This window comes from Lucilia sericata, unplaced genomic scaffold (genome assembly GCF_015586225.1).
Source record: "Lucilia sericata isolate MDLA Ls3-8-SP2 unplaced genomic scaffold, ASM1558622v1 Contig001784F_arrow, whole genome shotgun sequence".
NCBI classification, from domain to species: Eukaryota; Metazoa; Arthropoda; class Insecta; order Diptera; family Calliphoridae; genus Lucilia; species Lucilia sericata.
Window position 1 is genome coordinate 19,702 of NW_023995683.1, and position 24,381 is coordinate 44,082.

General features: G+C 31.6%; 1 protein-coding gene across 1 annotated transcript; it reads left to right on the forward strand.

Moving 5' to 3' along the window:
* Positions 1 to 249: 249 nt before the first annotated feature.
* Positions 250 to 17,515, forward strand: LOC119612645 (protein GDAP2 homolog). The gene is made up of 5 exons (XM_037968476.1): positions 250 to 918; positions 12,626 to 12,779; positions 12,849 to 12,988; positions 16,887 to 16,941; positions 17,020 to 17,515. Exons 1-5 carry the CDS (start codon positions 803 to 805, stop codon positions 17,212 to 17,214), a joined length of 660 nt encoding a protein of 219 aa, XP_037824404.1. The 5' UTR covers positions 250 to 802; the 3' UTR covers positions 17,215 to 17,515.
* The last annotated feature ends 6,866 nt before the right edge of the window (positions 17,516 to 24,381 follow it).

The window sequence follows — 24,381 nt, forward strand, 5'->3', positions numbered from 1 at the left end:
TATCACAAGTTAGTTAAAAATACAAATTTCAACTACATATTCGTATCTCTAACCAGCATCCCTTGCAGTAGACGGTTATCTTATATTTCTCCCCTATTTTTTGACAATATTATCTTTAAAATAAACGTTACTATCACCAACAATCACAAACAGTTGACAACACTGTACGCCTCTGTGATGGTGAGCACAAACAAAATATAACAACAAAACGACGCATTTCAAAAGTGTTTTAACACTAATGGATGCTCAAGTAAATTTTAGTCGATAAAACGCTACGTTTGAAAACGGTCGATTTCAATACACATTGAAAATAAAGTAAAAAATAATTAAAGAAAGAAAGAAAAAAAAAACAAGTGGAATTGGAGAAATTAGATTTTTTATTAAAGAAAGAAAATAAAAGAGAATTTTATTTTAGTATAGATTTTGTAAGACCAAAGAAAAACAAAACCCGCTAAATGTTTATTTTATAGAAGATTTTTTTCATTAAAAAAATAAACCCCAATAAAAATAAAGAAAAATTATTAAATAGACGTAATAAGTGAAATTAAAAACGAAAAAAATTAATAATTTATAAAGAAAAATTAAAGAATAAAGAAAAATTGATTGATTGAAAAGTGTGGCAAATACAAATACTCCCACCCTTAAAGATTTTATACACTGAAAAGAATTAATTAAAAAAAGGCAATCAAATATAGTTAAACCACCGTTTGTTTTTGTAAACTAGGGACTTAAAAGTCCAAAAAACCGAGTGTTAAACCTATTTAGAAAAAAACAAAAAACCACAAAGTTCTTCCCCTAGATTATGACAATGGTTGAAGGTATGACTACTATAGATTTGGGCACTAGTCCCATGCAAGAAACAACCAGAGATATTGGCGATATAATGCCCGATGAACTTATGGAATCACCAGAAGAAAGGTCAGTAGTAGTAGTAAAAGATATTATACGAAAAAGAAAACCATGCTAAAGAAAAGTTGAAATAGGTTTCTTATTTGACTGCTTTGCTTGCTTCTTGTCTTTGTTATTGGTTTGATATATATACATATATATTCATTATTGATTTTTCCTTATCCCATTTAATCATTTCCATAAAAAACTACTCACGTGTTTTTTTTTACTTTTTGCCATAATATCTTACTATTACAAACCCTAATAATAAGGAATCCTTGTTTAAGGTTTTCACTTCTCCTCCTAAAAACCGTTTTTTTTTAACCAAATAATAAAGCAATCCTTTTGGTTAAAGGACAAAATGACGTCATTAGCAACATTTACAAATTTAAATTGACATCATAAATAATGTCGTGTCTGTCTGTCAGAATCGTTTATTTTCATTATTATTTTTTTTGCTGTATATTTATTACGTATTCATTTTTGTTGTTTTTTGGGTGTATTTTTTTTATTAATAACATTTAAAGGTCTGCTCTGAATCTAAAACAGTCCATAGTTATTTAATAAGTATTTTTTTTTGTAATTAATTTTTGTTAAATTATAACTTTATGTCACGAATTTTAAAATATTGTATTGTTTTCTTTAGAAATTGGTTTTTGTTTGTTTTAATAAAATTTCCATCAAATGGTATTTAATGAAATTTTTAATGAACTTAATGAAATTTATATAGCAAAAAGAAATCTAGGAGTGTAATCATGTTCTTGTCACCTGATTATTATTTTGTCTTATAAGTTACTGGGAACGTCCACATCTTTAACCTCTACTCCCCATAAAGTATCTTGTGTTAATCTTTCTAAAATTACACTATAAATTAATGGCCACTCAGATGTTGCCTTTGTAGTGACAATTCCTCGAGAAAGCCGATTGCATTTCCGAGCCCTTCAAAACAACAACAACAATTGGTAACCTGTTCTCCACGATATTTTACCACTTTAGATTAGGTTAGGTTACGTGGGCTGCTCGCTAGTTAGCGAGTTTACTCGGAGGCCTAGTGGCCCATTTTGATACCCTTAGAATTGTCATTACCTTATATAGAGAGAAAGATTATCCTCCTTAATTTCGTCGACTACTTGGTTCTTGCGGTCTCCGTGAAAACGAGCCAGTATTTCTAATAACCGATTCTATAAACCGATCATGTTTACTAGTGACGCATCTCTTAGGCAGTCCAGATCATGGAAAAGTCTGTAAGTCTGGCCAGTCACATGTTATACCGATTCCACTTCTTCTTCGTCCAAACAGCTTCTACAGTAGCTATAACGTGGGGTAACAAGCTAATGTAGTCTGTGCTTTTGTAAGTCTGGGCAGTCACATAGAAGATGTTATACCGATTTCACTTCTTCTTCGTCCAACCAGCTTCTACAGTAGCCATAACGTAAGTAGCTCATACGTTCCTACATACATATGTCGAATCATACATAAGCCTAATCGAGTTTTTACTTAGAGACAAGAGTGACCTAGTCCTATCCGTTGTGGGCCAGAGCAGTCCCGATATTCTACACGTGGTGATATTTGACCACTTGAGTTCCGTCTCACTCCATAGCCCAGTCATCTATCAATTTTGTTAGGGTCACTAGGGGAGTGTGAATATCCCTTTGCGCATTCATTAGATATTTCATTTCCTCGGATGCCCTCATGTCCTGGAAACCATATCAACTCAAGGTGATGTTATGCCAATTATTGAATACAATTAAGAAGACATTTCGACTTAATAACACTGGAGTTAAGAGCCTTGATTGATGCCAGGCTATCCAAATATATATATATGCATATATCTCTGCCTGAAGGACCGTGCAGGTGCCAGGTAGTTGATGAGACAGTAGAAGATACAGTTTTTCGGAGAAGATTCCCAATCCCGTGCCCCTTTCTGTCTTTGAGCCATCAGTATAGATTGAGATCACATCATCCCCTTGGGTAGTGTTCGCGGCCCAATCATCCCTTGTAGGTATTCTGGTCTTGAATGACCTATTAAAATTCAATGTAGATAGTATGTCGTCCCTTTCCTGCCCCATGATTGGCCTGCCTTTCTTTAGTAGGATATTGCCATGACCAATGCGATCGTGCTTTAGTCCGTTCGACTGTTTAAGTCGTAGAGCAGATTTAGCACTTTACTCGTATGGAAGTGTATAGTCAAATAGGTAATATTCCATCGATTCGATATCCTCTCTTATAACACAAACAAAAGTGGAATTCTTACACCTTTTTCAGGATAGTATAGTCGACCAAATATTATGTAGTGTTCCAAACTGTCAGTCCGGAGCTCGTGAGTTCCATTCAAACAGGAGACACTGGTAAAGGAGCTTACAACAACGCTGATAGTGGTCTAAATCATATGTATCATACATCCTCCTTATTTTATCGATTAATATCGAGCTTTTCTTGCTATAACGAATTGTTCTTGAGATAAGCTTTGGCCATATATTCTTTGTTTGAGTACAAGTTGGCTCATTTCTCCATCTTGCCTGTGAGAGTTCACAAAAACATGTTATCTATGAGTCTTTTGCATACTCCGATCGGAGTACCACAGAAGTGGTCTATGTCCGAGTCGGGCAACTGCGAACCCGCTTTCCCGAGCTCGTACCCATACGAGTACGATGTTGATTATCTTGCCATCCTATTTTAGGATATACTAGTCGTGATGTAGAATATAACCTGTCAGGGACTTAATTTCAGCTTGATTGTCGGTAAAGATTAGTATATCTCTGTCCGATATCTTACGTTACCAGAGCCAGTTTGCCGTTCTTTTTATGGCCGATATTTCGGCTTGGATCGGATTACAATCATTGCCGATTCTAAAAGTAATCCTGATTCCAAATTCTGGAATGAAAATACCGCCCCTACTCGTTCTCCTCGTTTTTAGCCATCTGTGTACACGGCTAGGCTTCGTGGAGAGCGATCTCCTTCCAGTCCCGCATTTTCCGAGATGATGAAACTGAAGTTTCTCTGGAGGAACGGCTTGGGGACGCAGTAATCAATATTTACCGGTAGATTTCCTATCCTATATATATGGTCTATACGACCATGCGTTTATTGCATTCAATCTTAATGCCGTTGTGAGTGCTATTTTACTGGCCAACAAGTCCGTTAACCAGCACGAATAGGGATTTCGTCGAAGTTGTTCCCAGTGATCAAGTTATCAGTATCGACATTCTCCATAGAACCTTGTCAAGGATTTTACAATTTGAGTTTATATTTAGTGCTTTCCACCAAGAGGTAGCTCTATAGAACAGAATTGGCTTGATAACCGCTTCAAAAATCCATTTCACTAATTTTGGTTTTATCCCCCATTTTACTACTATAGCTTTCTTGCAAAGGTACATATTGCCGTTATGGCCTTTGTCGATCTTGCTATGATGTTGGGTTTCCATTATAATTTACTATCAAGAATAACCCCTAGATATTTAGCACAGTCCGAAAGTGGGAGTTCAACTTCGTTCAGACGATGCAGTTTAAAGAAGTCAATTTTATACTTCCTGGTAAATAGTAAAAGTTCGGCTTTGCTCGGATGACCTTTGTCGATCTTGGTATGATGTTGGGTTTCCATTATAATTTACTATCAAGAATAACCCCTAGATATTTAGCACAGTCCAGTTTAAAGAAGTCAATTTTATACTTCCTGGTAAATAGTAAAAGTTCGGTTTTGCTCGGATTTACACCCAATATCGATACCAATATCGGATTTACAACCAATATCGATACTCCACCGAGTATCGAGTATTGAGTGCATCTTCCAGCCTCTGTGATATTGTATTCAAGTGGATTTCTGACCAATATCTTTAGCTGTTACAAACATCAGCACAAACACGTAATAACCTCTTCACTATAGTGGTGTAGGAGGGTATAATAACATTTTCTGAAAAGTATAATAAAAAAATTATTTATTTATAAAGATGGTGTGGATAAGTACAGTAGAAATTAAATAACACGGCGACATGTCGTCATCATAAGGAAATCCCTTTTAATTATAAGAACTTTGACATTCACAAATTATTTACGCACTTTTTACTTCAAAGTCCGTTATTTATTATTACCAGTCATAGGTCAAGGTTTATGTCAAATTTATTTTTTTTTTTTTTGTCATTTTCATTTTGGCATTTCATTTGAAATTTATTAGATTGTAAATAGTTACTAATTAAATGTATATAGTAGTTCATATTTACTAAGAAATTGCGTACCAGCTGAGCAATTGATTTTCTTTCAATTTCATCATTATCATGACAAAATTACATTATTGTTTTTGTTTACTTTTTAAAAGTTATTGTTAATTAAATTAACTACAATTACTTACTCATAATATGAATGAATATTGATTGTATTATAGTAAATACAAATTTTAAAATGCAATTTTAATTTAAATTATTTATTTATACAAATTTTATTTATCGATTTTTTTTCTATTCAGGGTCCTCTTCAAAGCGACATTTATACGATTTTCTTTTCATTCTTGCTTTATTATTAATAATTTAAATGATGGCCTTTAAGTTTTCAAAATCGCTATTATTATTGTTTTTGCCATAGAAGAGAGAGAGTCAAAATAGACTTTAAACTACACCCACCACCCATTTGTTTACATGTGGGGGGGTTTATACACTTTAGCGTAGGAGAAATTATCGTACTGACTAATTTCTATTAAATTTCTAATACAATTAAATCAATGTCTTAAATTGTTTATAATATTAATATTGAAAAAGCGGAATATAAAATTAATTGTAACTTTCCATATTATTTAAATTCTACTACAGGTTTTTATTTTGTTTAATTTATTTATTGTTATTTTCCTAACAATAATACAATAATTGTTATAAATAAATACTTAATTCAAATTCTTTAAGCAATAACAATTATTATATGTTAATTATATGTAAATATTTACGACTTAAGTAAGAATTCAATAAATAATACCTAGTTCACACTTCGTCTGAAGAGTAATTGCGTATTCACGCCTATTGTTTATGCTCTCCCATTTACGATGTTGGTACCAGGAGGAACGCCGCCCAAACAATTTCATTATCTGTTCTACTTTAATAGACCACTTGTCTATAGCTCGAACACTAAATACGGATGTTTGATCTTATATTAAACATGATTTGAATTCAATCATACCAAAGGTATGACAAGGATTTAATAAACTTTTGTACTTAGAATATAGATCAAACTTTTTTCAACAAACTGATATTTTAACCCAGAGATCAACGTATGGTTTCAGAAGTCATGAGCTGAATCCGAATCTGGTTTTTGGTAATATTTAAGAAGTTATAATAAAGTAAACCCCCTTTTAAAATTTTAAGATTAAGATACGTATCTCGTAGAAACAGGTTTAACCTTTATTCGAATGTTAAAATCATTTTCTGAAGGAAATTTTGTATGGGGTCAAGTCTGGACGACAACTGCTTCATACTCAATATAACTATTTTATATATAATATGTGTATGGGGACTGTGGGATATCAGGGAATGATATAACTAATCTCGTTTGAGCTATAGACCCTCTTAAAGTCTTACAAAGACCCTGAGTTTCAAACTAAATCCTTTGTCAATCTTCCTAGTTCCATTGAATACATCGCTGCTAAATTGTTTCTTGGACTCAATGAATCAGATAGATTTCAGCATATTCGTATTGATAAAGCTATTATGGTAGTCAGATCGTGAAGTATTTCCGCAACGCTAAACCTTTAAGATCACTATACCCATTTAAGAAGATTGAAAGCTAAATTTTCACCGACTATTTAAAGACGGAAAAGGGACACTATTTCGAAACATTTCTCTGGTAAAACTTTTTTTCGCTCAGGTCACTCAATACTTGTAAGGTTTTTCAAATGAAAGTTTAGATCAAGAATACAGTCTCATTAAAAATCCGATATAATAATTTAGGCATTAACCATTGATTACTATGTGATCAAGCCTTAGATCAACCAGGGCCCTTTAGTTCAATAAAACAGAGTATAAATTTCATCAGCTTGAACGTTATCACGGTAATATGGTTTCCTATCGAATTTGTAACATAAATGTCGGGACTTTTCGATACAAATAGTTGCGATTAAGAAGCTAAGATACGATTCAGATCTGGACCTCTTACGGTAGCGACAGGGCATCCTATTTGTCACTACTAAATGTTGATCTCTGAAAAATTCTGCAACTGTAACAACCGATCCTTGCTCCTTAAAGTGGTTTGCAGGTTTTAAGTAGTAACAGAAACACTGCAAAGTAAGATGGATCGAACATGATTTCTGTAAATACGATGAGGGACTACAAACTGAGTCTAAAGCAGAAATGAATACGTAAAATTTTCTTGATGAGGATTCAGATCTAAATCATAACGAAGGGGACTTGGCGGTGAAACATCCTGTGTGCCAGTACTACAGGTCTGGAGTTTATGAAAAGGAATAAAGTCTTTAAATGGAGCACACATGACTTTTTTAGGTTGTGTCATGTAAATAGAAATAGAGTCTAAAGTTTCTAGAAGATATAGCTAGCTATGATAAGGGCAATCTTGTTTTTATCAGGGCTTTATCAGGGAAAAAGAGTGGCTTTTCAGGTGCCTGACTACAAAAAATTCATCTCTTACATATTTTTACAATTTATATGGGCTTTTTTTAAACTTCTCTTTTTTATTCTGATTTCTTGTATCCTTAAGAAAATCACAATGGATCCCTTAGATCTACAAGTGGTTGTATGCCAGAGGGGAAAAATCCTCTTTTAATTTAGGGTGTAAAATATCTAAAGTATTTTAACTCCACTCTGGCAAAGAGGAAGACCCAAAAGATCTGACAAACAACTTATGGGTACTCCTTTGGAAGAATTCGAGAATTAAATATCAGACCAGTAACCATAGATCATTAATTGGTAATTCTTTGAATCAAAGACCTCAACATCAACCACCTATCGATCTTATTCATAATTCTCCGATCCACTTAGCTCATGAATCTAGAAAAATTTATTAGAATTTCGGTTGTGTTTCACGAAGATCACAAGGTTTCTAATTCTTATAATATATCTAAAGATCTGCGAGTATATATAAGTAAAGTTAAGTAATGTAATGACTGGTTCTTCACAGATCATTTCTGCTTCCAGTTCTAGTCCACTTCTGACTTTGTTTTGCATTTGTTATGCTTTGGATATTTTCTTAAAAAGTTACTGCACTGTCGCTGAGTAGATTTAATTGTGTTTCTGTTAAAAATTTTTACCAAAAAATGTCTGATGACATTGTTTCGGTACATTTTAATTGTTAATAAAATAAATAAAGCGCTACTGTTTTTACTCCAACAATTGTAAATAAATGTCGCAGTAGACTTAATCAAGAAAAACAGAACCCTTCAACAGGCAAGGGGACTTGAACCCTCTGATAAAATTATCTTTTTTAAAAAAATAAATAATACAGCAAAAAAAAACTGTCACACACGTAACAATATACATAATGAAAGATAAATATCCAGCAACTCATTTTCATTTATGGATGCAGTATAAATCCGTCAGAAATTATCTAACGAAAATCTAAAGATAAGCGTTCTTTTTAAATCACATGCATTAACTGCAAAATTTTCGAAAAATTTATACTTAAATGTTCTTAAAATCTTTAAAATTATGAATCTTAGTTGCGACATAATCTTATATTTCTGCAGCAGATCTTTATGATCTCTTTAAATTTTAAAATAAAGAATGGTAGAGATTGTTGCCGCAATATCTATTTCTTTTGCCGTTCATTTCAGCATTTTCATACGCATTGCAGTCATCTGTCGGGTTAGTTTTTTATCTGACATCTAAGTATCACGTCAGATAGTGCGTTTCGTTTTCTATGTCGCTTAAATGTTTTCGGTGTAGTAGTGACGTGTTTTTGAAAATTTTACTTTTATTGAAGGAACAGAGTGATTCATTCTTCGTCTATTGATTATTAAACGATTTAATTAATATTATTGCTTCAAACAACAACTTATTGTTAATTGTTAATAATGAATTGTGGTTACCGGTTTTTGAATGTTGTTAATTGGTCCAAAATATTTCATCAATATTCAATTAAATACGAGCACGAGTACAATGCTCCTTACAGTGCATTGAATTTCACCTGCGCAGATTGAGTTAACTGTTGACTGTTGTCTTGTATTTTTTACGTTACTGTTTAACAATTGAAATACAACAAAAACGTTTTCAAATAATTATGACTGAATATGGAACATTTTGGCATTGTTGTGATACAAGGAATGTTGCACATTAGTTTTTAAAAGATTTCATTTCATTAAAATTATACGATTTCATTTTCCGTTTTAATTAGCGAAATTACAAATGGAAAACCTGTAGATTATAAGTCCACAAAATTGGTGCGTTTTTTCAAACATGAAATATTTTAGGATTATAGAGAAATCTGTTGGCCTCATTATCTCATGTTAGAAAAAATTATGTTACTTTTCACCATCGATATATAGAAGGACGTTATGTTTATTTTTAAAATTTACTGGACTATCTCTGAAGTAAAGATGGAACTTAATATTAAATAAATCTATTTCCTAAATTTTTCAATTAAATATTTTATTAAATTTAAGGTTTACTTCTAAATAAATCAATGAAATGTGCCAGACTAGTCAATACTCTCGTTAAAAATCTAGAAATTAACTAAACTTGAACTAAACTATAACAGATTTTCAACTGAACTAGAACCAAACTGGAACAGAAATAGAATTGAACCAGAACAGAACTAGAACAGAACTAGAAAAGAACTAGAACCAAACTAGAACCAAACTAGAACCGAACTAGAACAGAACTAGAACAAAAATAGAACAGAACTAGAACAGAACTAGAACAGAACTAGAACAGAACTAGAACAGAACTAGAACAGAACTAGAACAGAACTAGAACAGAACTAGAACAGAACTAGAACAGAACTAGAACAGAACTAGAACAGAACTAGAACAGAACCAGAACAGAACTAGAACAGAACTAGGACAGAACTAGAACAGAACTAGAACAGAACTAGAACAGAACTAGAACAGAACTAGAACAGAACTAGAACAGAACTAGAACAGAACTAGAACAGAACTAGAACAGAACTAGAACAGAACTAGAACAGAACTAGAAGAGAACTAGAAGAGAACTAGAACAGAACTAGAACAGAACTAGAACAGAACTAGAACTAGAACAGAACTAGAACAGAACTAGAACAGAACTAGAACAGAACTAGAACAGAACTAGAACAGAACTAGAACAGAACTAGAACAGAACTAGAACAGAACAGAACTAGAACAGAACTAGAACAGAACTAGAACAGAACTAGAACAGAACTAGAACAGAACTAGAACAGAACTAGAACAGAACTAGAACAGAACTAGAACAGAACTAGAACAGAACTAGAACAGAACTAGAACAGAACTAGAACAGAACTAGAACAGAACTAAAACAGAACTGAACTAGAACTGAACTAGAACTGAACCAGAACTGAACTAGAACTGAACTAGAACTGAACTAGAACTGAACTAGAACTGAACTAGAACTGAACTAGAACTGAACTAGAACTGAACTGGAACTGAACTAGAACTGAACTAGAACTGAACTAGAACTGAACTAGAACTGAACTAGAACTGAACTAGAACTGAACTAGAACTTAACTAGAACTGAACTAGAACTGAACTAGAACTGAACTAGAACTGAACTAGAACTGAACTAGAACTGAACTAGAACTGAACTAGAACTGAACTAGAACTGAACTAGAACTGAACTAGAACTTAACTAGAACTTAACTAGAACTGAACTAGAACTGAACTAGAACTGAACTAGAACAGAACTAGAACTGAACTAGAACTGAACTAGAACTAGAACTGAACTAGAACTGAACTAGAACTGAACTAGAACTGAACTAGAACTGAACTAGAACTGAACTAGAACTGAACTAGAACTGAACAAGAACTGAACTAGAACTGAACTAGAACTGAACTAGAACTGAACTAGAACTGAACTAGAATTGAACTAGAACTGAACTAGAACTGAACTAGAACTGAACTAGAACTGAACTAGAACTGAACTAGAACTGAACTAGAACTGAACTAGAACTGAACTAGAACTGAACTAGATTTGAACTAGAACTGAACTAGAACTGAACTAGAACTGAACTAGAACTGAACTAGAACTGAACTAGAACAGAACTAGAACAGAACTAGAACAGAACTAGAACAGAACTACAACAGAACTAGAACAGAACTAGAACAGAACTAGAACAGAACTAGAACAGAACTAGAACTGAACTAGAACTGAACTAGAACTGAACTAGAACTGAACTAGAACTGAACTAGAACTGAACTAGAACTGAACTAGAACTGAACTAGAACTGAACTAGAACTGAACTAGAACTGAACTAGAACTGAACTAGAACTGAACTAGAACTGAACTAGAACTGAACTAGAACTGAACTAGAACTGAACTAGAACTGAACTAGAACTGAACTAGAACAGAACTAGAACTGAACTAGAACTGAACTAGAACTGAACTAGAACTGAACTAGAACTGAACTAGAACTGAACTAGAACTGAACTAGAACTGAACTAGAACTGAACTAGAACTGAACTAGAACTGAACTAGAACTGAACTAGAACTGAACTAGAACTGAACTAGAACTGAACTAGAACTAACAAGAACTGAACTAGAACTGAACTGAACTAGAACTGAATGTAATATTAAACTAAACTAATGCTATGCTAGTCCTTAGACTAAATAAAGAAATGTACTAATCTATGAACTATATTATCTATATTGACTATAGTCAGTGTACTATCCCACAGACTAATCCAAAGGCTTGTCAGTAGATTACTTCATAGCCTGCTTTATTATTTTGAAGAAAAAACTAATAAATTTATGATTTAAAATTTTTGATTACACCACATATACATACATACATGCACAACTTTTTGAATGAATATGTATTTTAAAAACTGAATAATTTTCTAAAAAAAAAATAATAAATTACTTAATTTATGACACATCTGAACTTGAATTACAATTCCAAGTTAATTAATTGTATAAAAACTGAAAAATATAGTAAAATAATTGATTTAAATCTAATCAAATAAATTATATACTAATTAATACAAAAGCATTACAACCGTAACTAGACTTTTATTACTCACTGTAGACAAAATAAACAGCACTATTTTTAAACTTTGTTAATAACATAAATAGCTACTTATGATGTGACCAAAAATAGAATAATTACCGCAGCAAATATGTAGAAAAAAATATAGAAATTGAGTATTTAAATTATTATTTTAAACATATTTGGAAAATTATATTTCTGTTGCCGGTCGTATACATATTGACACAATTTCACATTACGCTTCAGAGAGAACTATTAAAAATTGTTTAGATAATTTATTTCAAATTATTTATCTATAATCTTTTATTGATCATTTCACTTTAATTATTTAACCAAAAATGGGTTAAATTCAAACAGCTATGAAAAAAATGAACAAATTTGAATGACTGAACTTGTTTTTTTTAAAAACAACTCATAATTGTAGATCAAATATTTATTAACTGAATTTTTTTTTATTAATAATACACTTTGTACTTTTGTTATTATTACTCACTGTTAAATACATTTTTTTTATTACTTTTATACATTTTTATTACTTTTAAACTTTAAACAAGTTAACGTAAATAAATATTTATTTAAAATATATATTTTTTTTATTTTCTCACTTTAGATATGAACGCCTGTTGCATCGTGCTCAAATCGAGGATTTGAACGAAGTTTCGGGCATTGGTTGTCTTTATCAAAGTGGTGTCGATCGTTTGGGTAGACCTGTTATTGTATTTTGTGGTAAATGGTTTCCAGCCCATAATCTTGATTTGGAAAAAGTATGTTTATTTTGTATTTGTGATATTTTTTTATTGAAAAAACTAACACCATTATTGTCTTTTTAATAGGCCTTATTATATTTAATAAAATTATTGGATCCCATCGTAAAAGGAGACTACGTCATTGCTTACTTCCATACTTTAACTAGTACCAATAATTATCCATCATTACATTGGTTACGTGAAGTATACAGTGTATTGCCTTACAAGTAAGTAGAAGTAATCATATTGTCAGCTTGTGTGCTAAGAAACGTTGTGAGGAACTTTTAGTGTATGGACAAATCTATTAATAATATATGAACTAGACTATTCTCGAGCTATTGAATAGTTTATGGATTACTTCATGGACTGGTCAATTTTTATATTAGTTCTAATTCAGTTCAAGTTCTTTTCTGGTTCTATACTAGTTCTGTTTTAGTTCTATTCTAGTTTTGTTCTAGTTCTGTTATAGTTCTGTTCTAGTTCTGTTCTAGTTCTGTTCTAGTTCTGTTCTGTTTTAGTTTTGTTCTAGTTCTAGTTCTGTCCTAGTCCTATTCTAGTTCAGTTCTAGTTCAGTTCTAGTTCAGTTCTAGTTCAGTTCTAGTTCAGTTCTAGTTCAGTTCTAGTTCAGTTCTAGTTCAGTTCTAGTTCAATTCTAGTTCAGTTCTAGTTCAGTTCTAGTTCAGTTCTAGTTCAGTTCTAGTTCAGTTCTAGTTCAGTTCTAGTTCAGTTCTAGTTCAGTTCTAGTTCAGTTCTAGTTCAGTTCTAGTTCAGTTCTAGTTCAGTTCTAGTTCTAGTTCAGTTCTAGTTCAGTTCTTTCTAGTTCAGTTCTAGTTCATTCTAGTTCATTTCTAGTTCAGTTCTAGTTCAGTTCTAGTTCAGTTCTAGTTCAGTTCTAGTTCAGTTCTAGTTCAGTTCTAGTTCAGTCCTAGTTCATTTCTAGTTCAGTTCTAGTTCAGTTCTAGTTCTAGTTCAGCTCTAGTTCAGTTCTAGTTCAGTTCTAGTTCAGTTCTAGTTCAGTTCTAGTTCAGTTCTAGTTCAGTTCTAGTTCAGTTCTAGTTCAGTTCTAGTTCAGCTTCTAGTTCAGTTCTACTTAGTTCTAGTTCAGTTCTAGTTCTGTTCTAGTTCTGTTCTAGTTCTGTTCTAGTTCTGTTCTAGGTCTGTTCTAGTTCTGTTCTAGTTCTATTCTAGTTCTGTTCTAGTTCTGTTCTAGTTGTGTTCTAGTTCTGTTCTAGTTATGTTCTGTTCTGTTCTGTTCTGTTCTGTTCTGTCTGTTCTGTTCTGTTCAGTTCTAGTTCTGTTCTAGTTCTGTTCTAGTTCTGTTCTAGTTCTGTTCTAGTTCTGTTCTAGTTCTGTTCTAGTTCTGTTCTAGTTCTGTTCTAGTTCTGTTCTAGTTCTGTTCTAGTTCTGTTCTAGTTCTGTTCTAGTTCTGTTCTAGTTCTGTTCTAGTTCTGTTCTATTCTAGTTCTGTTCTAGTTCTGTTCTAATTCTAGTTATATTCTAGTTCTGTTCTAGTTCTGTTCTAGTTCTAGTTCTGTTCTAGTTCTGTTCTAGTTCAGTTCTAGTTCAGTTCTAGTTCAGTTCTAGTTCAGTTCTAGTTCAGTTCTAGTTCAGTTCTAGTTCAGTTCTAGTTCAGTTCTAGTTCAATTCTAGTTCAGTTCTAGTTCAGTTCTAGTTCAGTTCTAGTTCAGTTCTAGTTCAGTTCTAGTTCAGTTCTAGTTCAGTTCTAGTTCAGTTCTAGTTCAGTTCTAGTTCAGTTCTAGTTCAGTTCTAGTTCAGTTCTAGTTCAGTTCTAGTTCTGTTCTAGTTCAGTTCTAGTTCAGTTCTAGTTCAGTCCTAGTTCATTTCTAGTTCAGTTCTAGTTCAGTTCTAGTTCTAGTTCAGCTCTAGTTCAGTTCTAGTTCAGTTCTAGTTCAGTTCTAGTTCAGTTCTAGTTCAGTTCTAGTTCAGTTCTACTTTAGTTCTAGTTCAGTTCTAGTTTAGTTCTAGTTCAGTTCTAGTTCAGTTCTAGTTCAGTTCTAGTTCAGTTCTAGTTCAGTTCTAGTTCAGTTCTAGTTCAGTTCTAGTTCAGTTCTAGTTCAGTTCTACTTAGTTCTAGTTCAGTTCTAGTTCTGTTCTAGTTCTGTTCTAGTTCTGTTCTAGGTCTGTTCTAGTTCTGTTCTAGTTCTATTCTAGTTCTGTTCTAGTTCTGTTCTAGTTGTGTTCTAGTTCTGTTCTAGTTATGTTCTGTTCTGTTCTGTTCTGTTCTGTTCTGTTCTGTTCTGTTCTGTTCTAGTTCTGTTCTAGTTCTGTTCTAGTTCTGTTCTAGTTTCTGTTCTAGTTCTGTTCTAGTTCTGTTCTAGTTTCTGTTCTAGTTCTGTTCTAGTTCTGTTCTAGTTCTGTTCTAGTTCTGTTCTAGTTCTGTTCTAATTCTAGTTATATTCTAGTTCTGTTCTAGTTCTGTTCTAGTTCTAGTTCTAGTTCTGTTCTAGTTCTGTTCTAGTTCTGTTCTAGTTCTGTTCTAGTTCTGTTCTAGTTCTGTTCTAGTTCTGTTCTAGTTCTGTTCTAGTTCTGTTCTAGTTCTGTTCTAGTTCTGTTCTAGTTCTGTTCTAGGTCTGTTCTAGTTCTGTTCTAGTTCTATTCTAGTTCTGTTCTAGTTCTGTTCTAGTTGTGTTCTAGTTGTGTTCTAGTTATGTTCTGTTCTGTTCTGTTCAGTTCTAGTTCTGTTCTAGTTCTGTTCTAGTTCTGTTCTAGTTCTGTTCTAGTTCTGTTCTAGTTCTGTTCTAGTTCTGTTCTAGTTCTGTTCTAGTTCTGTTCTAGTTCTGTTCTAGTTCTGTTCTAGTTCTGTTCTAGTTCTAGTTATGATTCTAGTTCTGTTCTAGTTCATGTTCTAGTTCGTTCTAGTTCTGTTCTAGTTCTGTTCTAGTTCTAGTTCTAGTTCTGTTCTAAGTTCTGTTCTAGTTCTGTTCTAGTTCTGTTCTAGTTCTGTTCTAGTTCTGTTCTAGTTCTGTTCTAGTTCTGTTCTAGTTCTGTTCTAGTTCTGTTCTAGTTCTGTTCTAGTTCTAGTTCTAGTTCTAGTCCTATAGTTCTAGTTCTAGTTCTAGTTCTAGTAGTTCTAGTTCAGTTCTAGTTCAGTTCTAGTTCTAGTTCTAGTTCAGTTCTAGTTCAGTTCTAGTTCAGTTCTAGTTCAGTTCTAGTTCAGTTCTAGTTCAGTTCTAGTTCAGTTCTAGTTCAGTTCTAGTTCAGTTCTAGTTCAGTTCTAGTTCAGTTCTAGTTCAGTTCTAGTTCAGTTCTAGTTCAGTTCTAGTTCAGTTCTAGTTCAGTTCTAGTTCAGTTCTAGTTCAGTTCTAGTTTCACATTTCTAGTTCAGTTATAGTTCAGTTCTAAGTTCAGTTCTAGTTTCAGTTTCTAGTTCAGTTCTAGTTCAGTTCTAGTTCAGTTCTTAGTTCAGCTTCTAGTTCAGTTCTGTTGCAGTTCTAGTTCAGTTCTAGTTCAGTTCTAGTTCAGTTATAGTTCAGTTCTAAGGTTCAGTTCTTAGTTTTTCAGTTTTCTAGTTCAGTTCTAGTTCAGTTCCTAGTTCAGTTCTAGTTCAGTTCTAGTTCAGTTCTAGTTCAGTTTCGTAGTTCTAGTTCTAGTTCAGTTTCGTAGTTCAGTTATAGTTCAGTTCTAGTTCAGTTCTAGTTCTCAGTTCTAGTTCTAGTTCTAGTTCTAGTTTCAGTTCTAGTTCAGTTTCTAGTCAGTTCTAGGTCATTTCTAGTTCTAGTTCAGTTCTAGTTCAGTGTCTAGTGTCAGTTCTTTTTAGTTCATGTTCTAGTCAGTTCTAGTTCAGCTTCTAGTTTCAGTTTCTAGTTCCGTTTGTTCACTTCTAGTTCAGTTCTAGTTCAGTTCTAGTTCAGTTCTAGTTCAGTTCTGGTTCAGTTCTAGTTCTATTCTAATTCTGTTCTAATTCAGCTGCAGTTCAGTTCTTGTTCAGATCTAGTTCAGTTTAGTTCAGTTTAGTTCAGTTTAGTTCAGTTCTAGTTCTGTTCCAGTTCAGTTTTAATTCAGTTTTAGTTCTAATTCTGTTCCAGTCCAGTTCTGGATGGCAATATTTTACTGAACTGATATGTAAGCAAATTATAAAAATATAAAATTTTCCTTTTCTTACAGATACAAGAAGAATCTTAAAGCCTTTTATATTGTACATCCAACATTCTGGACTAAGGTATGTTCAATTCATAGCTGAACTTATATTAGATAAGAAATATTTAATTCATTTCTAATTTTTATAATTTATTTACAGATGATGACTTGGTGGTTTACCACCTTCATGGCACCGGCCATCAAAGCCAAAGTACACTCATTGCCTGGTGTGGAGCATTTATATTCAGCAATATCAAAAGATCAATTAGAAATTCCTGCATATATCACCGAATACGATATGGCCACAAATGGACTACATTATTTTACACCACAACCACAATTGACACCATCATAGACTACAATCATACGACCAGAGGCTGTATAAAAATATTAGGCCAGACACGTTAAGTCGACCGCCAATCATACACGTTCAGTCACTCACTCACACAGTCTGTCTGTCTGTTAGTCTAGAAAGTAGTGAAAAAGTAGAATTTATTAATAAAATAAAAATACATACAACTATTAAGTAATTAAAGAACAAACAAAATAGCCCATCAATATTTAAACATTAGTAGTTAAATACAAAAAAAATTTAATTAAAATGAAAGAAAACTTTCAAGCTAAAAAGTACTTACGAGAATTATAAAATAAAAAATTATGTACCTTTTTAAAAACAAAATTAAAATAAAAACTCCACATTATATTGTTAAAAATAATATTAATTATAATGAATAAAAAAAAAAAATCATACATATATTTAAAAAAAAAGAAAATGCTAATATTTAGAAAAGTAGTTATTAATATTAAAACAAAAACTAAAACTAATAAAGAAAATTAAATTGTTGTAGAACTTAATAAAATAGAAAACATTTAAAAAAAAATTGTGCTAAAAGTTTTTTAGTTATTTTTGACTAAAAACTTTAAATTTTTTAAATAAATTTTAAAGTTTTTTAAAAAATAGCTATTAAACTTTAGGACATATTGTTGAAAAATTATAAAAAATACATAATTTATAAAAATTACACATTTTTCTTATTTGTTTACAAAAGCAAAAAATAAAAAAAATTCTTATGAAATCTTTAAAACATTTATTTAAACTCATCTTTAACTTTAAAATTCAACTAAATAATGCCATTTAACTGAAATTAAACAAAAAAAAACATAAAACAAACTTTGTTTTAGTACCAATTTAAAAAAAAAAATAAATAAAAATATAAAAAAAACCTGAAATTTGTTGTTATTGCATAAATAAGTAAAGAAAAATTATAATGAAATTATAAAAAAAAAATTGTTAACTTCTAAAAAGTATTTTATTCCAAAATGATAAGAAAAATCCTAAAATTACAAACAATTTATATTATTTCCGCCATTAAATTAAACTTTCTAACTATTGTAAATTTTAAAAATCATTAACAAATATTTATTCATAATTTATATACATATTTAACAAAAAACAACTAAATAAAAAAAAACCCCTTTAAAACTAACTAAATCTTTATACTCTTAATAAATATATATTTGAACAAAAAAACAAAATGTTAAATAAAAAAAATAATAAAAACAAAATTTAAAAAAAATGTACCTTAAATTTAATGAAACACGCTGAACTATTTGATTAATTAATTAAAAAAAATTACACTAAAGGAAATATTTAAGAGAAACTTCTGCAGTTAGCTAAAAATCAAACCAGGTATTCATAAATGTTTAATAAAGTTAACAATGCTTTATAATATGAATTTTGAAAGGATAAATTGCTTGATGCTATGAATACCAGGTAGATAATTAAAAAATTTTATTTATAGTACTTATTAAGACAAAACATTGATTTAATCCAAACTAATTTCGGATCATATAGGTTGCCAATGTTGCCAAGTTTACTCCATTTTAAACTTCGAAAGCTGCTAGATCAAAGTTCTCCTCGATAACTGGTGCGATGCACGAAAAATTTTATATTTGAAATTGGACTAACTTATTCTAATGAAGTTCTTTCTTGATTTAATGTACCTGATCTATTGACAAGTCTATAAACTAATCTATTAACTACTTCATAGACTAGTGAGAGGACTAGACTATAGAATAAACTGTTGACTAGACTATAGACTAGACCACAGACTATACTATAGAATAGACTATAGACTGGACTTTAGACTAGACTACAGACTGGACTGTAGGATAGACAACAGACAGGACTATAGAATATACTATATGCTAGACTTTAAATTAGATTACAGACTAGACTATAGACTAGAGTATAGACTGGACTATAGATTATACTATAGACCAGACTATAGACTAGACTATAGACTAAACTATAGACTAGACTATTGACTAGACTATAGACTAGACAGTATAGAAAATACTATAGACTGAACTATAGAATAGACTGTTCACTAGACTATAGACCAGATTACTGACTAGACTATAGAATAAACTATAGACTGGATTATAGACTAGAATACAGACTGGACTGTAGGATAGACTATAGAATATACTATATGCTAGACTTTAGACCAGATTACAGACTAGACTATAGACTAGAGTATAGACTGGACTATAGATTATACTATAGACTAGACTATAGGCTAAACTATAGACTAGACTATAAAATACACTATTGACTAGACTATAGACTAGACTATAGACTAGACTATAGACTAGACTATAGACTAGACTATAGACTAGACTATAGACTAGACTATAGGCTAAACTATAGACTAGACTATAAAATACACTATTGACTAGACTAGACTATAGACTAGACTATAGACTAGACTACAGACTAGACTATAGACTAGACTATAGACTAGACTATAATCTAGACTATAGACTAGACTATAGACTAGACTATAGACTAGACTATAGACTAGACTATAGACTAGACTATAGACTAGACTATAGACTAGACTATAGACTAGACTATAGACTAGACTATAGACTAGACTATAGACTAGACTATAGACTAGACTATAGACTAGACTATAGACTAGACTATAGACTAGACTATAGACTAGACTATAGACTAGACTATAGACTAGACTATAGACTAGACTATAGACTAGACTATAGACTAGACTAGACTAGACTATAGACTAGACTATAGACTAGACTAGACTATAGACTAGACTAGACTATAGACTAGACTAGACTAGACTATAGACTAGACTATAGACTAGACTATAGACTAGACTATAGACTAGACTATAGACTAGACTATAGACTCGACTATAGACTAGACTATAGACTCGACTATAGACTAGACTATAGACTAGACTATAGACTAGACTATAGACTAGACTATAGACTAGACTATAGACTAGACTATAGACTAGACTATAGACTAGACTATAACTAGACTATAGACTAGACTATAGACTAGACTATAGACTAGACTATAGACTAGACTATAGACTAGACTATAGACTAGACTATAGACTAGACTATAGACTAGACTATAGACTAGACTATAGACTAGACTATAGACTAGACTATAGACTAGACTATAGACTAGACTATAGACTAGACTATAGACTAGACTATAGACTAGACTATAGACTAGACTATAGACTAGACTATAGACTAGACTATAGACTAGACTATAGACTAGACTATAGACTAGACTATAGACTAGACTATAGACTAGACTATAGACTAGACTATAGACTAGACTATAGACTAGACTATAGACTAGACTATAGACTAGACTATAGACTAGACTATAGACTAGACTATAGACTAGACTATAGACTCGACTATAGACTAGACTATAGACTAGACTATAGACTAGACTATAGACTAGACTATAGACTAGACTATAGACTAGACTATAGACTAGACTATAGACTAGACTAGACTAACTATAGACTAGACTATAGACTAGACTATAGACGAGACTATAGTATAGACTAGACTATAGACTAGACTATAGACTAGACTATAGACTATAGTATAGACTAGACTATAGACTAGACTATAGACTAGACTATAGACTAGACTATAGACTAGACTATAGACTAGACTATAGACTAGACTATAGACTAGACTAGACTATAGACTACATAGACTATAGACGAGACTATAGACTAGGACTATAGACTAACATAGAGGGACATGGTTTTTAAATCTACTTCGCTGATTCGTTATATTTGCAACGAATTTCTGTTTGGGTATCGATGTTACTTTGGACTATATTAACCCTATTGGCCACATTTGTTGCAGTTGTTTTTAAGCCCCTATCGCTGGGTTAGGGTTTTTAGATAACAATCTATTTGACCTTGGACTTTAGACATTCCTGTTTGAGTTTCATGCGTTTTGTTTTTGTCATAATAATAATTTCGGAATGGGAGCTATAGTCTATTGCGAATTACGGGGAGATTTTTGCAAGATAAAGTAATTTCCAGAACTATTTATATGGGCCGATATGAGAACATTACTTGAAATTAGGTACTTTCCTATATAACTACATAAAACTTATTTTGCATAGCTAGTTTATGTACATAGTGAAGTTGAATATTTTAGACGATTCCTTACAGTTGAGGTTCCGAATTATTATTTTTCATTATATCTGTTTACAGAATGTATGACTATTTTCATAGTACATGCGAAGAAGTCAATTAATACAAATATGACTTTATAGTTGAAGAAATAAGTAAGTATTTCAAATTGTTAAACACTTTCCTATATTTAATAAGATTTTATGATAATTTTGCTTGGATTTTACCGGTTCCATATAGTAGTAAAATGAAATCAATATAAAGTTTTTGGTTTTTAATTAGTTAAGCATAATTTTAGGCTTTAAAATAATGTTGAAGCTATTAATGGCTATTAAATTACTTCAACATATACGAGGGGCCAGTCTATACTGTTTCTTCACGGTTATAATGGGTATTGTATGTTTGTAACACACCCACCAATCAGCTAAGAATAGCCTTCTGTATTGATTAAGCGATGTTCGTCCGTCCGTCGGTCCATATATACTTTGTAATCAATGAAAAGGTCTCAATTTTTAAAAATAGTTCGTAATCTGTTGATTTTGATTAAAATCTATTGATTTTTCGATAGGCCTCATATACATAACAGTCCTCTCGACATTTTAAAATGTTCAGAAATATTTTAATTATTCATCTATAGCAAACAAATTGAGCACAAGTCAGTTCTAAATCAGAAATCATACTGTAAAGGAAATTTGGGGGAAATATTGATCCTAGCAGGCATGCAAGTAACGCTGTAGTTAGTTAATTAGTTTGAAAGGATGATGTATATAACATCAAAACCGAGCTCTCCTTTACCATTGTCTCTAGTGGGAGTGGAACCCCACGGTCTAACGGATTAGACCACTATAATACTCTTCCCCAATATAGGGCCTCTTTAAAAGAACAATATAATTTTTAATATTTATATCTTTTGAGTCTTGTAAACCCTTAAAAAGGAAAAGGTAATAATAATAAAAATAAAGTTACAATGCAGAGCCTAATTGGCAAAATATAGGGGTGAAAGAGAAGAATGTATTCGGGAGAGTTATAAGCTACCTCAGCCTTTTACGACTCTGAATATTTAGTCAGTTCCGGCTATGAATCATCAGATGATATTCACTACGCCAAGTCAATCGGAAGAAAAATATGATTCTCTCTCAATAACTGAAGCAAAGACGATCAGGTACCCAGATAATTCGACTACTGAGAATAAACCTATGAAGAAAAAGAGCTCTCGGTCTTCTATTATATAGTCGAAGCTAAGACATACCTTACTCATAGGAATCTCAAGTGAGAATTCTGTGATTAAGGGTCACAACGCCAAGAAGATGAGCACGTTAGAAGGTTAGGGCGTCTCGGGAAAATCGTGGAAGAAGAAGCTTGGACTTTGAAAAAGGAAAAAAGCTGCCATCTTACGCCAAGGATACCAAGAGAAGACACCGCGATAATCTATGCTAAGCAGTATAGGATTCGGGTAATTCGACAGGTAGAAGATCTGATCAACAATAAGATAGTGGACCACGCTATCGCTGCAATGGAAAGTGTGAGCTGCGAGTTTAGCATGGGCGTAATCTTGATGAGATCGGCATGTATGCTGGCACTTTGAAGAACCGCTCATTTAACCCTTAAACGGGAAACTTCTCAAATGAAAAATAAATTAATAAAAATATTTCCTTTGGTGTAATTAAATATTAATTCAAATCTAAATTAAGCAAAACATTTTGAAAATCTACCCCCCCCCCCCCCCCCAAATAATTGCATTAAAATTCAATTAAAAATAAAACACATTTTTTCCTCTTCCAAAATAAAATTAAATAAGCACCTTTTTTACTGGAAATTTAAAAACAAAATTTTTAAATTGTATTTACTAAAATTAGATAAATATTGAAAAATATTAAAAGAACTCCTCAAATAACATAAAAAAAAAAACAAAATGCTAAACATGCACCCAAATAAAGCCTGATAGAAAATTAAATACACAAATTTTTGGCCTAAAACAAGAAAAAAAAAATCCAAGCTTTTTTATATAAACAATTAAATAAAAATAAAATTTAAAAAAAATCCTTAAAAAAACTCTACTTTTTGCACCTCAGGGATTAAATTTTGAACAACAGCTACAAAATAACAAATGTAATCTATAAAAAAATGATTCCTGATTCAAAATAAAATAATATTAATCAAATGTTAATTGTTTTATATAAAAAATAGAAATAGACAACAAAAATAAAACTCCAAATATTTGCCACAGGGTCCCTCCTATTTATAAAGTTAAAAAAGAAACTGTTTAATTTTAACAAAATTTTGCAAAACTTAGAACAAAAACTCAATTTGTAAGAAAACAAAGGCATTTTTTTTAGACAAGAACTTAAACTGCTTTTAGTACCTAAAATATTAACCATCATCGTATAATACTATATACTATCTAATCTAATTAACTACTCAAAACCTTATAAACTACATTTACAAATCTAGCCTAATTATATACAATTTACATACCTATAAACAATTAACAACATTATAACTTATACTAATAGAATTTTAAACAGAAATTCCACCTAGAAAACCCCAGATCTTGGACCGAATTTATGTATGTATTCGTGATCGTATAAGCAAGCTTTTGTATTCAAACAAAATTGTTCGAATATCAAAATTACAAAATTACGATTAATTTTAATTGATCATGGACACGATAATGCGGTCCCTTATTTTTAAGAGGAAAGCAGATTTTTTTCTAATTTATCTATAATTTATAAACAAAAAGTCATAACGAGTTATTCCGATCAATCAGCAAAAGTCTCAAATCGAATAATGCTAATCGGTAAAACCCAGTTTGTCAAGAATGGCTAAAATTTTATGAAAATTGGTCCAAAATTTATCCTAAACAGATTTATTTAAAAGAGATTTATATAATTCTCTCTTTCCTCTCTCTCTCATTAAATTTACAAAATAATAAAAATTGTTTAATGAACGAAAGCTTAATAATAAATGAAAACTACAAAATCTTTGCTAAAAATTCTACTGATGTGCAAAACTGGAAATAAAACTAAAAATTT

What these genes read in the sequence shown, in the direction of transcription:
- LOC119612645 (XM_037968476.1), top strand. Translation starts at nt 803, where the DNA reads ATGACAATGGTTGAAGGTATGACTACTATAGATTTGGGCACTAGTCCC. An exon ending in ATAATCTTGATTTGGAAAAA is followed by an intron (nt 12,780 to 12,848) that starts GTATGTTTATTT and finishes TCTTTTTAATAG; the next exon opens with GCCTTATTATATTTAATAAA. An exon ending in ATCCAACATTCTGGACTAAG is followed by an intron (nt 16,942 to 17,019) that starts GTATGTTCAATT and finishes ATTTATTTACAG; the next exon opens with ATGATGACTTGGTGGTTTAC.